Source organism: Aquila chrysaetos, chromosome 24 (assembly GCF_900496995.4).
Source record: "Aquila chrysaetos chrysaetos chromosome 24, bAquChr1.4, whole genome shotgun sequence".
NCBI classification, from domain to species: Eukaryota; Metazoa; Chordata; class Aves; order Accipitriformes; family Accipitridae; genus Aquila; species Aquila chrysaetos.
Genome location: NC_044027.1, coordinates 15,042,121 through 15,055,590, shown reverse-complemented (window position 1 = coordinate 15,055,590; position 13,470 = coordinate 15,042,121). Strand labels below are relative to the sequence as shown.

The following is a 13,470-nucleotide window of genomic DNA, read 5'->3' as shown; positions in this document are numbered from 1 at the left end:
CAGCAGAAAGCAGACACAGGGCTCTGATCTAAGGGCAATTCTGTCCTTTTGAGGAACACATGGAAAAAGTGTACCCAGTCATTCCCCCAGGAAACCTGGTCTCCATTTTGATAACTCACATCAGACAAGAACCTCAGGCGATTGCTTCAAGAGCAGAGAGGATGAAAAAAAAAAAAAAAAATAGTCTTTCAAGAGAAGCATTACAAGTGTCTGCTCCTGATAAAGAAGTTATTCCTTAAAACAAGCACTGCCACCTGCTCGCTTTCAGCAAGTCAAAAAAAAGACAGCTTTCAGGAGGTGGCCTCTGCATTTCGTAACACAAACTCCATGGCATTTGGTCAGTTATTACAGATCAAGATCAGATCAACACAGTCCAAACCTATCTCTAGGATCTATTTAAGGGTTTATATTAACAGACTTGGAAACCAGCTCACTTAATCTGCAACCAATCACATGGGCCAAGCTTCAGAGGAGCTAAACTAAATACACTGACACACAGTGTAGCTTCAGAAGATTTATTTTCAGTCCTTAAACTAGACTGGTGCTGCTTTTGCTCATAATTCTCTCCATTACAGTTTTGGTTTTCATGCAAACAGTAGTGAGAATTTTTTTTATATTTTTTTTTTATTTAAAAGTGCAGCCTTTGGCAGGAACAATCAGCCTAGTAGAGTTAATCATCTTATTTCCATTAAAAATCTTATTTATTAAACCACGATTTAAAAAAAAAAAAGTTAAAAGCTGCCAAGAACATTTAAGAAAACAGTAGGGAAAGGGCAAAGAGCAAACATCTGGATTCCAGAAATTGTGTATGTGTATGGAGCAAGAATCGCCGCAGTAACCAGTGTGGATAGCACAATCCCAGCTACATCTGGATCCCAGCTCATACTCCACACTTACAGCCATTCTTATTTTGCAGATTTGAGGGCTTATCCATGAGGGAAATGTACCCAATAGCCCCAGGGAACCAAGCTGAAACACATACAGGGAGGTCTGCAAAAATCAGAGGGACAGAGCAGCTGCATGAGGACAGATCTTCATCTGCAACTGGTCTGGCAGGGCTCACAGTTTAGTCACCCAGCTTCCTTTCACCTGAAGGTTTAATTTCCTCTAGGCCTTCCCGAAGGGCTGCAAAGGCATAACAGCAGGCTTGTTTCTGCACTCGATGGACAGGACAGACAACCACCCGTTCAGAGGTTATGCTCCTGATCAGATCCAAGTAGAGATTTTTCAGGAAGGGGGCCCCTAAGGTAGATGTAATCATCCTCACTTGCAGTGGCTGGTGTTGGACCCACTGAGATCTGACTGCAGGATGAACCCACGGAGCGGACAGAAGCTGTCCCTGCAGTCAGCCATGCCCACCTCCAAGCTTAAAGGCCCTGCAGGCAGACCTCTGGTGTCCATGCACCTTCCCACGTTCACCTAGCATGCGACTAGGCCACAGAGGTGGGAGCCTGACTTGTGTTTTGGTGAGGTCAGGAGGGGAAGAACTAGTCCAAAGTCAGGAAGCATAGGACGGAGCAGAGAAGGCACTTATTTCTTTGCACCCATGAAGCTGCTGTCGGGGGCTTTGCCAGAGAAATGGTCGATGTCTGGCAGCAAGGCCCTTTAGGAACCTGTCGTGACAAGCACAGCTCTGAATCCATACACTGGGAAGAAAGTAGCTCCTTGTCTGAGAATAGCAGGAAGGGCAGAGGAAAGAGTAAGATCACAGGATATTTTTTTTTTTTTTGGTCTCACATTACAATTGGTGCTACAGCTTCTGTCTAACAAATCAAGTTGGCTAAGGGATGCAGCAGAAAGACACGAGCTGGGAGTCTCCAGCTTCCCTTGCTGTTCCTCTAAGGCAGGTTAGTTGAAAACTAGGACTGTCCACAGTAAAGAGTAACAAAGCACAGGTAACCTCTGTTACAGACCAGCAAAGCAAACAGTGCCAATTTTTCAGCCTGTCCTCTTCAAGGGAGGCTGGCTATGTCTCTCTCTGGAGGCGGACCAGAAGGTTTTGGGTTGCTTTCATTGGCTTTTCCTTCAAACATCATGACCCTGCAAAACACAACAGATAATACCAATGACAAAAAGCAGGTGCATCGTTACCCATCATTGGGGGTGGGATTATCTCATCTGCTGAAAAATACCATATGCCCCCCATGCAAAGGGCATCCGATAGTTAACAGAGGAGGGAAAGCCAACAGAGGGCACTGCTGCCAGCCTGGCAGGCAGCTTTGCTTTTCCAGTAGCTTCCAGCAGTGGGTTCCCAAAGCCCCTGCTGGTTTTCCTCTCAGAGCCCAGAGGATTAGCATGTTTTATTTAGACAGCCACTTCCGAAATCCCCTGGGCGCACACTGCACGCCAAGTTGTCCTGATGCGTAAAAGCAAATACTGTCCCTGGCCCACCTTGTACATAACCACACAGCTGAACGTTCAGAAGCCAACACCAAGCAAGCAACCGCAGTTACAGCCAGGGAAGAGGGCAGAGACAAGGAGCAAAGCACTGGCTAGAAGAATCCCAACCATTTTGCAACCACTAGCACTGTCTTCCAACCCGAGCACTGCAGCTACGCTGGGAATGCCAGCTGCCACGCTGGATCAAAGGACTGTACCGCTCTTGGGACAAGTTTCACATTTCTGCTCCTGCTCTAAAGAGTCCAGTAGACAATGGGGCGTCTGTTAGCAAAGGAAGGGACCCATCTGTGAAAGCTGTTGCAGTTGGGAGGAAGGATGGAAGATACGGGACAGGCTGCAGGCTCGGCCTCCTTGCATGGAGAAAGAAAGGAGGAGCAGGGGTGTCAGAAGTCTGTGCCTGCTTGGAAGAGGAGCACCCCAACACACAGACACAGGGCACTCAGCGGGGAGAGGAGAGACTCATCGCCAGCAAGCACATACTGGCTTAGAGGGACCATGTGAGACGTGGGAGCAAGATCCTTCCTCCCAACCTGCTGGCTCCATTTCTAAAGCTGCCTTCAGAAAGGGGCAAGGGGGATGGAGAGGAGCAGCTCCTATTCATTGTGGTTACAGACACAAAAGCAGGGCCAGCCTCTGTGACTGTGAAAGGCGAAGCCAGGCTTCAATGGGGTGGAGATGGAGCCAAGCAAGTGTTCGGAAGCCATTTGTTACAGCAGGACTTTCAGAGCCCTGTCGAGAGGGCAGAGGGGGCCGTGGGAGGCTGGTGCTGGCAGCCGGTACCGCAGAAAACCTCTCCCAGCACAAGCCAGCTGTTTCAAGCATGTGTCCTCTCTCCATCTACTGCCCGTCTCTCCAAAATCAGGCAGGGAGGGAGCATTCTGTGGGAAATAGGAGCCAGCACTGCTGGTGTTGGCGGGACCATCATTCACCGCTCAAGTCCTGCCACCATTCACAGGGGAAGCCTGTGTCCCCAAAGCCAGCAGAAGCCCCAGGGAAGAGAGGGGAAGAAGTCCTGCAGTGCCGAGTGCCTGCACACCCTCGGGCAAGGGGGAGAATCACTCCACACTGAGCGTGTGGGAGGAAGCCTCTACTAACACGCAGCAGGCAGCTCTGCTGTGAGCGCTCACCACTGCTCAGCCCAGACATGGGCTATTACACCCTCTCGTGTCTCTCTGCAAACTCCCCCTTCACAAGGGTCCTTGTCTCCCCTCCACGAACAGCAAACATGCCCAGCTCCGCCTCCACCAGGCAGAACAACTTCTGCTTCCCGGCTCCCGCAACATGCCAGCTCAGGTCCTGCATCTCCCCCCCACTCCCTCCCAGGGACACTCACAGTTTAAGCACAGCAGAGCGTTTCCCAAGCATCACGTTGACAAAGTCCTGGTACGAGATGGTCTCGCTAACTCCTCCGGTCACCTCAGAGATCATCTTCTTCAACTCTAGGTGGGTTTTCGGAGCCCCCATCTTCTCCATCATCCTCTTGACAGACATCAAATCTGCAAGAGCAAGGCAATCGGTGCTGTCGAGAGGTGACCGCACCGAGCACAGACAACCCTAGGGTCACAGGCATGAGTTCCCACCTCAGACCACCTCACCCGCAGACTCTGGGGCTGACAGCACCAAGGTGTTGCTGAAAGCCAAGAGAAGCCTTCCAGTACAGCTTACTGCTGTACCGCCCAGTACAGAGCATCGCTCCCCATTTGCGCAGCTCAAGATAAAAGCACCACGCACGCAGAAGAGGGACGACCCTCCGAGTGCTCCAGACACGCGGGGACGCTGCTCCCTAGCTCGGAGCGTGGTGCCAAGAATCACAAGGATGGGGAGGAGGGAAGCGAGGCTGGGGTTAGAGCCAAAGAGGCTGTGGGGAGCAGGTGCCCCTGCCCATCGCCACAGGCCATTTCCTTCCATTGCTCCACTGTGAGCTGCGGCCCCTTCCCTCCAGGAAACGGCAGCGCAGCTGAGTCAGGCCTCCTCCCGCTCCCCACAGGCTTTCCTTCAGCTTGAGGACTGGTGGAGGAGGGGAATAAGGCAGCAGCCTCCTGGAAGGGCACAGCATGCAAGTGATTACACTTCGGTGTCAGCTCCAGGCCTGCAGAAGGCTGGATCTTTACGTAACTGGTGCTTTCCGGGCCCAAACCAGGGCCGCTCAGCTGAGCCAGACTCACACCCAAGTCCCCCGCTTCCCTCCGCTCCCCTCCCAGCAAAGCAAAGAGCTTCTCTGCACAGCAGCGCTCGTGGTTTTATACAGCTTCTGCCTCAAGCCAGGCAAAACCCAGGATTGTCCGAGCCCTGCAACTTCCTAGCTCTGGAAATGCTAAGGATTGAGAAGACCTCAGTGGAAAAAAAGGGAGAAAAAAAAACATTTAGAGCAAGCAGAAAGAAGTGGAGGAGCTAAGCAGAAACTCAGGAGGAAAATAGGACTGAGAAGAGCTTAGGTCTTGAAGCAGGTGAGGATAGAGGTGAGGAAGCTGAAAGGCAGGGGCTGGAGAGCCAAGGAAGCCCCTGGCTGGCAATCGAGATCCAAGCAAGGCTGGACGTGGGAAAAGCCCACAGGTTTTCCTCCTCGGCAACATCAGTGCAGCAGGAAGCAGCAGATACAGCAGCAGACACCAACTTAGCAAGCTGTTGCTTTTCCAGCCCAGCACCAGCATCCCCGAGTCACTCACCGATCTCGCCTTGGTTGTTCAGGTCAAACTCCATGTACTTCTCTGGAAGAGACACAGATGCAAGTTAGCAGGACACTAGAGCAGGGGGTATGCAGGGCTTTGGAGGCCTTCCTGCTTAGAGCAATGAAATAAAAGATTAGGGGATAAGATTGATATACTGCTGAATGCAAACAGTTCAGAGAGGGAGACCATCTCAAGACCTGGTTTTAGCACCCTTATCTCAATTCCAGGGCCCTGGAGTTAAGCACTCTTTAATTGTGGCTGCTTTTCATTTAAGCTGAAGGAAAACACTGGCATGAGAACAAGGTATCAGCTAGCCATGAATAGCATTAAAAGGTTTCCAGCCAGAAAAACAAAGCTCTGGAACAGCCTCCCAGAAGGAGTAGCAAGGAAAACAAAACCCCGAGCACTCCCAAAATGAAGCTTGATCGGATTAGGAGGGAGATTAAATGACGTAGTTGCCTGCAATAGCAAGGGACAGGCTCTACAGTCCTCCCAAAGCTGTGCTGCACTCCCAGAGCAGCACCTGCCAGGAGAGATGCTCAAGGATCACAGCAAGAGGGCAAAGCCAAGAACACACCTAGGAGGAGTTACGCTGGAGCAGGTTGTTTGCCCTTCCAGCCTGCAGTCAAACATTGCTGAATCGGGCAACGCCAGCATCCTCGGAGAAAGGCAGATCCCGTGCAAGAAAGTCTGGTTAGCTTTGCAGGACAAAAGCTCACATGCTGTGACAGACAGAGCACTGATTTGAGTTAGAAAAATCAGAATTTCAGTCCTGTGCTGCTTCTGACCTTTGGAGTGGCACACCTGTGTGCTTCCTACCCCTCCCTCCCTCCCTCCCCGCTAGCTGTTCCCCATTTAGACTTTAAGCTCTTCAGGCAAGGATTTGTCTGTCTTGCAGACAATACAGCTCCTAGCACCGCAGGGGGCCCCCCATCATCTCAAGTTCTGCTAAGTGAGAAGAACAAGATGCCTGCTGCCACCATCCATCTGTGCTGAGCTGGAGAAGCCTCCACTTGCCCTGCAGTTAGCACTCGCTCCCCAGAACAGCCTCGCAGGACTCAAATTAAGTGAGAGCTCCCAGACCGCTCCTTTCCCCAAAGGGAAAAGACCTTTTGCCTCTGCTCCAGGGAAACCAGCAAGCAGATGAGCGTGAACAGAGAAGTGGCAGGCTAATTTAAGGAGCTAAAGGGAAGAGGGGATATTTCACACATTGGAGCCTTCCCAGAACCTGTGTTTCTGAAGGAAAGTCCTGGGTTAATTGGACTGATAGCAACTACAGGCAGGAGGCAGAGGAATAGCTTGACATGTCTTCACCTGGGTCTCAGCTGGTGCATTACTGCTGTCATGAGCTGACCAGGACAGACCTATGGGAATACCACGTACAAACCAAAGCTTTTCATGCTTCAGGCAGGAATAAACATCTTCCTTCGAGCATTAAGCAACCGATCCTAGATGAAATTGGGGCCGTCACATGTGCTCAGGGGCCAAAGCAATGCTTGATGTGGAACTGGCTCTCCCTACGCTCTGCCCCACCATAATGACCTTGCGCAAATGAACCGCCACCTCCCCGGGCAGGGGTCAGGCACCCCAGCATGTGTTCAGGGACACAAACCCTGCTCTGCCGTGTCCGTGCCCAGCACATGTTTTCTTTTCTTCTCAGCTGACTCTTAGCCAAAAGCACTGAGAACAGCGGCAGCTTTACATCATCGTGCTCTGAGCCTCGGCTCGCACATTTGTCTTTCCCTCCCATCCCAGCTGCAGGGATTTGGTGGGGCAAAACCATGCGTGGTCCCTCCCCTCACAAACGCATTTACACAAACACTGCACGGGGGCTCCCCGGGCCCGGCTGGGGAGGGCAGCGGGAAGGACGGCAGAGAAGAAACGCTGCTCCCATCATCACACAATGAGCCGATTGTTGGAGGAGCCGGAGGAGGCGTTGGAGAGCGGGACAGGCCACGGAGGCAAACTCACGAGGCAGCGGGAAGAGATGCCAAAGGCTCTCGTTACAGGGAATTCTGAGCCTGTGACCTACAGTTGCAATGTTTGAAGAGCCCCAATTGTGATGGGAAAAATAATGCGGGGCTGCAGCCAAAAGCCAAAGCCATACAAAAGGCAACAGAAAGAACGGGGAGCGCAGGAGGCTTCTCTGTGCGCAGCAGGGTAAGGGATCACAGAACCCCAGCCAGCTTCTTCCATGCTGAATTGCAAAGCCAAAATTCAAAGGGAAAAAGCAGACAACGCCTGAAATGGAAGCAAGGTCAGGTTTTATTTGGTTAGAGCCAGGCTGAGGACAAACCTTGAGGGGAGTGTGACGCAGAAGGCATGTTTTCTCAACTGCCTTCAGCCACTGCTTGGAAAGGAAGTGGATGTATCCAGAACAGCCCTGCCAAATCTTGCCCTGTAACCACTTTGGGGACAAGCTCCAGAGGACCCCAGGCTTTTGAGCCGTTTCTCTATCCCCCATCCCAGCAAATGGCCCAAACCTAAGTCCCAGATCTGCTGACCCACTGGAGTTAGGCTTTGGCCAGGACTAGAGACACATTGCTGCTGTTGCCTCAGGTACCAAGGGGCTGGGGAAGGACCAGATCAGACTGAAGAAACTTTTGGGGAGAGAAAGTCCCTGACTCCTTCAGGAAGCAGCTGAGACCTCTGCTCTGTGGGAAGAGGTCCTCCTACTCACTGGGAAAAAAAAGAGTCCAGCTACTGCATCATCCATTGTACCAGCTGGCTTGTCTAGGTATCTAGACAGAAACCGTCCTCCTTTGCTGCTCCCCACGGTTTTGCCCACGCAGCAGGTTTTGCAGTGATAGCAGCCACCAGGCAAGATGTCTGTAGGGTGACATGTCCCTGCCCTGCAAGCGGGGGAAGCACAAAGGCTCATGTGGGAAAACCACCTCCCTGGGGAGTTTCACCAAGTCCCACAAGCAAGGGGGAGGCATCCATCCCAGCTCGGTCACTTGTATTTGGCAGAGAATCTCAGGCTGGTAAGATCCATGTGCCGAGGAAAACAATCTGTTCAGAGCAAATAGTCAGGCTGAAATGACAGGGAAACCCTCCAGTTCTCACCTTTGAACACTGCCAACTTCTCCTCCAGATCTTCTTCATCACTGAACTTTGGGTCACAGAGAAATTCCTAAAACAGAAAAAAAAGAATATCCCCAAGGTTAAAGATGCAAAGGAAAACACCCTAGAAGGCATGTACAAATGCAGCATTACCCAGAAGACCTACGCAATTCCCAGAGCGCCACATTCGAGCAACAGTGCCAGGAGGCTTGAAAATGGGTTGAATCCCCCCACACCTTGTCATTAACATTCCAGCGCAAGTGGAATGCCTCTGGTGTCTCAGATTTCCCACCAACAGCTCGAGGGAGGACCCGACCCCACGTGCCTTTGGAATAACTGCATGAAACTCCCTCTTCTGGCTCATCCAAGGTTTCAGTTCCCCACACCTCTACTTAAGCATGCACAGCATGGGTCGAGCACCTATTCCCAGCAACGGCTCCTAGTCCTTGCAAAAAGCACTCTGATCTCCAATTTCAAACTCTTTGGATAAACTCTGAGGGCTAGCAAATAGAACAGGCAAAGGTCGCAGACCGCCATGCACCCAAGAGAGGACAGGTATTTTGGGGTAAGGAACAGCCTCTCACTCTCTCAGACTGTCTACTCATTTTTCCCCCCTACCCTGCACAGGCTGAAGAGGAAATCCTGGGTCACTTCTGGTCACTTGTCCCTAGCCCCACCTCAGAAACCTTTGGGTACCCCAGAGAACAGACCACAACTTGCACAGCCAGCTCCACTGCACTGCACTGCCAGCAACACCCCCCGCCCCTGCAGCTGTGAGCAGCAGGGTCCCGCTCCTGTCTCTACCCTCCCACACCGCCTAGCTCCAGCGAGCCCAGCACAGCTTAATGACTCGATCTGTGTTCAGCAACAACACCACATTCTTCAGTGTAGAAATCATTAACATCTGCACAGCTTGTGCATGGCCTGTCCAGGATAAAACCCCTCCAGGGGTTAGGGTGGATAGAGGGCTGAGGCTGTTCCCTGCTGGGGGCATGTGTTCCTAACCACTGTTCTCCATGCTCACAAGGAAGGCAGGAGTGGGTCGCCAAGAGACTAGGATCTCCGGCACTGGTAGTACTGGGGCAGCATCACTTGTGATTAACGAGACCACCCCCCCCACGCCAAAGAAGCCCCACTGGCAGGCACTAGGGCATCAGGACTGTAGGAGGTCCACACAGCCATCGGTAACCCAAACGCCCTCCAACCTCCAGAGCATGTTCTCACTTCTTCCAGAAGGAAAACTGAAACCAGCTCTCCCCCAGGTGGGATGAGCTGTGCCAGTCTGGCTGCTGGGCCAGCTGCGGAAACACTGCAGCCCCACGCTGGTGCCTGGTTCCTGCTGCCACAGCCAGCCCCAAGCCTTTCGTGCTTGATCGCTGCCTGCCACCCTGACCTGCAGCACATGCTCCTGGCCCCCCCCCCAGCCCACACACCTGGAGCTGCCCCTCCTTTCTCGCTGGGACAGGGGAGCCTGGACCTGCCCAGGGACTCCAAATACCTCAAACTGCCAGTTCACCACTGCTTTGGTGAGTCTTTTCTCTGCAGCTGAACTAAGGTTTTGTAGGAAGTGCAGTAGGACAGAAATGACTGCCATCCCCTCCTCCCATCTCACAAACTCCAGATGGGACACCAGAGTCTGTGCCCACTAAACCAGCGTGACACAGACTTCCCTTATCACCATGGACACCAAGTCAAATTGAAAGCTGTGGTGAAAAGCTATGTTCCCAGTTCCTTCTTTTGCTCTCCTTTGCCAACTCAATTTCATTTATCTCAGTTATTTCTACCCAGGGGTATCATTTGCCAGCCCAACACAAAGGGCCCGATTCAGCTTTGAGACCTGGGCTCAGCCAGCAGCAGAAGTCACCAGCGAGCGGAGTAGTGTTACCTACTGCCGTTGCCACCAAATAGCCTCTGTAGAAGGAACTTGCCAAACATCACTGAGAACTGAAACGGGGCCAGAGCATCTCCTGGCCACCGGGTCAGAGCCTCATTGCTGCCGCGCAGGAGCAGCAGACAGCTTCCACCTATCAGCAGGTCAGGGGATGTGAGAGCAGAGTGCTGTACTTCTCTCCGAGCAAGCAGTAGGACAGAAATGGTGAAGACCAAAGGGAATGTTACATCCATACACGATAGCTGAGGGACATGCGCCCGGGGGACAACAGCCCTTGGCAGCGTGGCAGGAGAGCAGGATGGGTGACACTGTGCACACACCTAGCACCCAGTCCCCTTGCATTTCAACTGGAGGGGAACTGGACAGCCTACCAGTGTCACAGCTCTGCTCCAGACCGAAGGAAGCAACAGGGGAGCATATTTCAAAGGCATTCCACCCTCCACATTGTATGCAAGCCGGGCTATGACTGCGATAAGGCAAACACTCACAATAGCACACAGGAATTCAGTCCCCAGGGCCAGTGACTCAGAGTGGCTGAAGTTCCTCCTAGAGCCCTTTGCTAAAGCTCCCACTTTAAGGGCCGTGTTCTATTAATAAGAACTGCTTCATAAGCCTCAGCCTCTCCCCCACTCCTGCCCTGAACAGCCTTTCTTGGGCAGAGATACTTTTCTAAGCCAATAAAAGGAGCCACACAAGTCCCAGCTACCTGCAAGACAACGTGAGCAAAGCCAGATGCTTCCTCCCTTTCCAAAAAGGCATCTCCAACCAGCAGGCCAAGCTCCCACTGGGCTGTTTAAGTGCTCAACGCCAGCCACCCTGCCTGCTGGGGCTGGGAAGGGGCTGAGGGATGCTCATGCCCACCCTGGATGGGAGAAGCAGGCACCTGCTCTCCAGCAGGCTGAATTCCTTCCCCGCAACGCAGAGCATTAGAGGGTAAAACTAGGTTGAAATTAATCTGGGCTGGATTAGACTTGCCACCTTGATGCACGAGGCTAAACAATGTGATTGCCGTTCCCCAGGAAGAGGGGAACGGCCAAGAGGGGATCCCGGAGGAGCGTTTCAGGCTGGAAGAGAGAATTCAATACTAGGATTCAGCTGTCCTTCAGCAGCACGTGTGCACTCAGGACACGGCCTGCCAAAGACCCTTATCCCAGTGAGAGCTCTGGGGTAGAAACCAGCCAGAAAAACAGGGCTGGGAGGGAGCTAAGCGTTAGGATGAGACAATGAGATTAAGCCTGATAGGAATTTGGCCTGATAGGTTTTATTAGGAGCACTTTACTGGTTTGCAGCCCTGGGGCTCTTCAGGGCTTGGGAAATCCCCTCCCTGGCTCCAGCCACAGTATCAGCCCAGGTCTACATATCAGCTCTGTGTCAGAGAGAGGTGTGAGCCGCTTTGCTGCGCACCCGCTCACAGCAAACTCCCCCACCACCGCCGCACAAAGCTGGCGGAGCGAGCAAAGCGCAGCAGCTTGGGGTTTGCTGCCCAGAGCCGCTACAGTGCAACAGCTTCTCGGGATCCGTGGGCTGCCACTACCCATGCTATCTGCAGCTTGATTTCTAGCCGCTCAAATCTCTTCTCCTAGCACCGAGCCGACACACAGGGCAGCAAGGAACAAGCAGCTGCCACCTCCGTCAGTGGGAAGTTATGTAGCTTGTTTCATTTTCGTCACCCAAACTTCACCCAGAGAAAAAGCTTGCCAGAAGTGATGGCTGCTTAGGGGAGGGATAGGAGCCTGTCCCCTGCGTGGGAGGAAGAAGAGCCCCCAGCCCCGGGGCACAGCAGCGGCACATCAGCAGCGTCCCTGGAAGCATGACTTCTCAGACTCAGTCCTACAGCACCTACCAGATCACGTATCCACCCTGTGCCCGAGTGATGCTGGAGGACAGCTCTGCAGCAGCAGAAACTGCGGCAATAGGTACAACACACTCCCTTCCTCCCCCAAAGGTCAATGCCACCTTGAAGGTGTTAGACCCACCTACGTACCTCCTTGGCACAGGGCATGTCATGTCTGCCTTCCAACACCAGGTTTCAAAGGCTCCTTTTTAGCCAAGTGCTCTTATTCTACACCTTATGCCGCAGCACCTCTTTTCCACTCCTATTCCGTAGCATCTCCTGGCTTCTAACGATGTAATTCCCTTTCCAGTGACCTACATAAACCTCACCTCCGCTGTCTCACCCCTGCCTGGAGGAACATATTAGCACTTTTCACGGTCTAGACAACGCCAGGGCAAGGCAAGCCCACCTCCTCTTCCAGGCTCTCATCTTGTGCAGCTCTTGTTTCTCCACCTGTAACACCAAGATGCCGCTGGCTGTATCAGCGAGCGACCACCAAACCCACCTAGAAATGACCCTAGAAACCCCTTCGTTAATTGTTTCAAGGTTAAAACCTTCTTTTCACCCTCAGAACCGCTCTTGCCCAGGAGGGATGCCAACGGAGCTGCCCCCGCAGGCCATGCCAAGCAAGGGACAGGGCAAGGCTGAAGCTCCAGGGCGAGAACCTTGCCTGACCCCAGCACGAAGGGCACGCAGCCCAGCGTACTTTGCACTAATCCAGGAGCTGCCATTCCCCCTACCCAAGGCTTGTGGGACGTCCAACCATCCCGGGTCCCCCATTCACCCACCGCAATTAAAAACTAGAAAGGCTTGAGTCAGCTTTTCTGAGCAGCAGAAACTCCTCGCTCCCAGGAGAAGAAATCGAAGCACTCGATACTGCGGACGGGAGGTTGAAGCCCTCCGGTAGAACAATAGCAACTATTCTTGCTGGGGCACGGTCCCAGAGGGACTTTCGTGGCAGCCGGCCACTGAGCATCCACGGGCACCCAGTGGCCCTCTCCCACCCGCCCGGGCTGTGGGGTGCTGCAGGGGGAAAAGCCGCCCGCGAGGGGAACGCCACGAGTGGAGGGCATGGAGAGCAACCCCCCCCCCTCCCCGCAAGGCCACCGCCTGCCTCCTCGAACCGCATTTCCCTCCGAGGGGGGGGGACACAAGCAAAGGTGTGTGTGTGGGGGGGGGGCAGTTCCACCTGTCCCCACCTTCTCCCCGCTCTCCCCCACCCGGCACCGCCGCAGCCCCCGTCCCCACCCGGGCGTGGGGTCAAACCCCAACGCGGCCGCCCCCCCCATCCCCATCCCGCCCCCGCGGGGCTGCCCCGGCAAGGATCGGCTCGGGGAAGGGATGTGTGTGTGTGTGTGGGGGGGGGGGGGGGGCGGCCCCAGCCCCACCTTGTTGATCTCCTCCAGCCGCCCGTCCTGCGGGGCCCGCCGCAGCCCCCCGCCGCTCGGCCGGCGCGGAGCCGCCATCTCACGGAGCCGCCCCACGCCCGCCGCCGCCTTAAGTAGGGGCGGGCAGGGCCGGGCCGGGCCGGGCCGTGCCGTGCCGGGCGGGCGGTGCGGGCCCTCCGCCCCTGCCGTTAACCCCTTCCCCGCCCCGCCGTCCAGAACGGACTG

At 53.9% G+C, this 13,470-nt stretch overlaps 1 protein-coding gene across 1 annotated transcript; it reads right to left on the bottom strand.

Moving 5' to 3' along the window:
* Positions 1–501: 501 nt before the first annotated feature.
* AIF1L (allograft inflammatory factor 1 like) lies at positions 502–13,374 on the bottom strand. Its single transcript, XM_030000708.2, has 5 exons — positions 13,246–13,374; positions 8,136–8,202; positions 5,067–5,108; positions 3,734–3,896; positions 502–2,040 (listed from the first exon to the last, which is right to left on the bottom strand). Exons 1-5 carry the CDS (start codon positions 13,321–13,323, stop codon positions 1,953–1,955), a joined length of 438 nt encoding a protein of 145 aa, XP_029856568.1. The 5' UTR covers positions 13,324–13,374; the 3' UTR covers positions 502–1,952.
* Positions 13,375–13,470: the final 96 nt, after the last annotated feature.

Bases quoted from the DNA above. Each gene is read 5' to 3' on its own strand.
- AIF1L (XM_030000708.2), bottom strand. From the start codon at position 13,323: ATGGCGGCTCCGCGCCGGCCGAGCGGCGGGGGGCTGCGGCGGGCCCCG. The intron at 3,897-5,066 runs GTGAGTGACTCG...TTGCTCTTGCAG, and splicing joins GAACAACCAAGGCGAGATCG to ATTTGATGTCTGTCAAGAGG. The intron at 2,041-3,733 runs GTGAGTGTCCCT...TGTGTTTTGCAG, and splicing joins CGCTCTGCTGTGCTTAAACT to GGTCATGATGTTTGAAGGAA.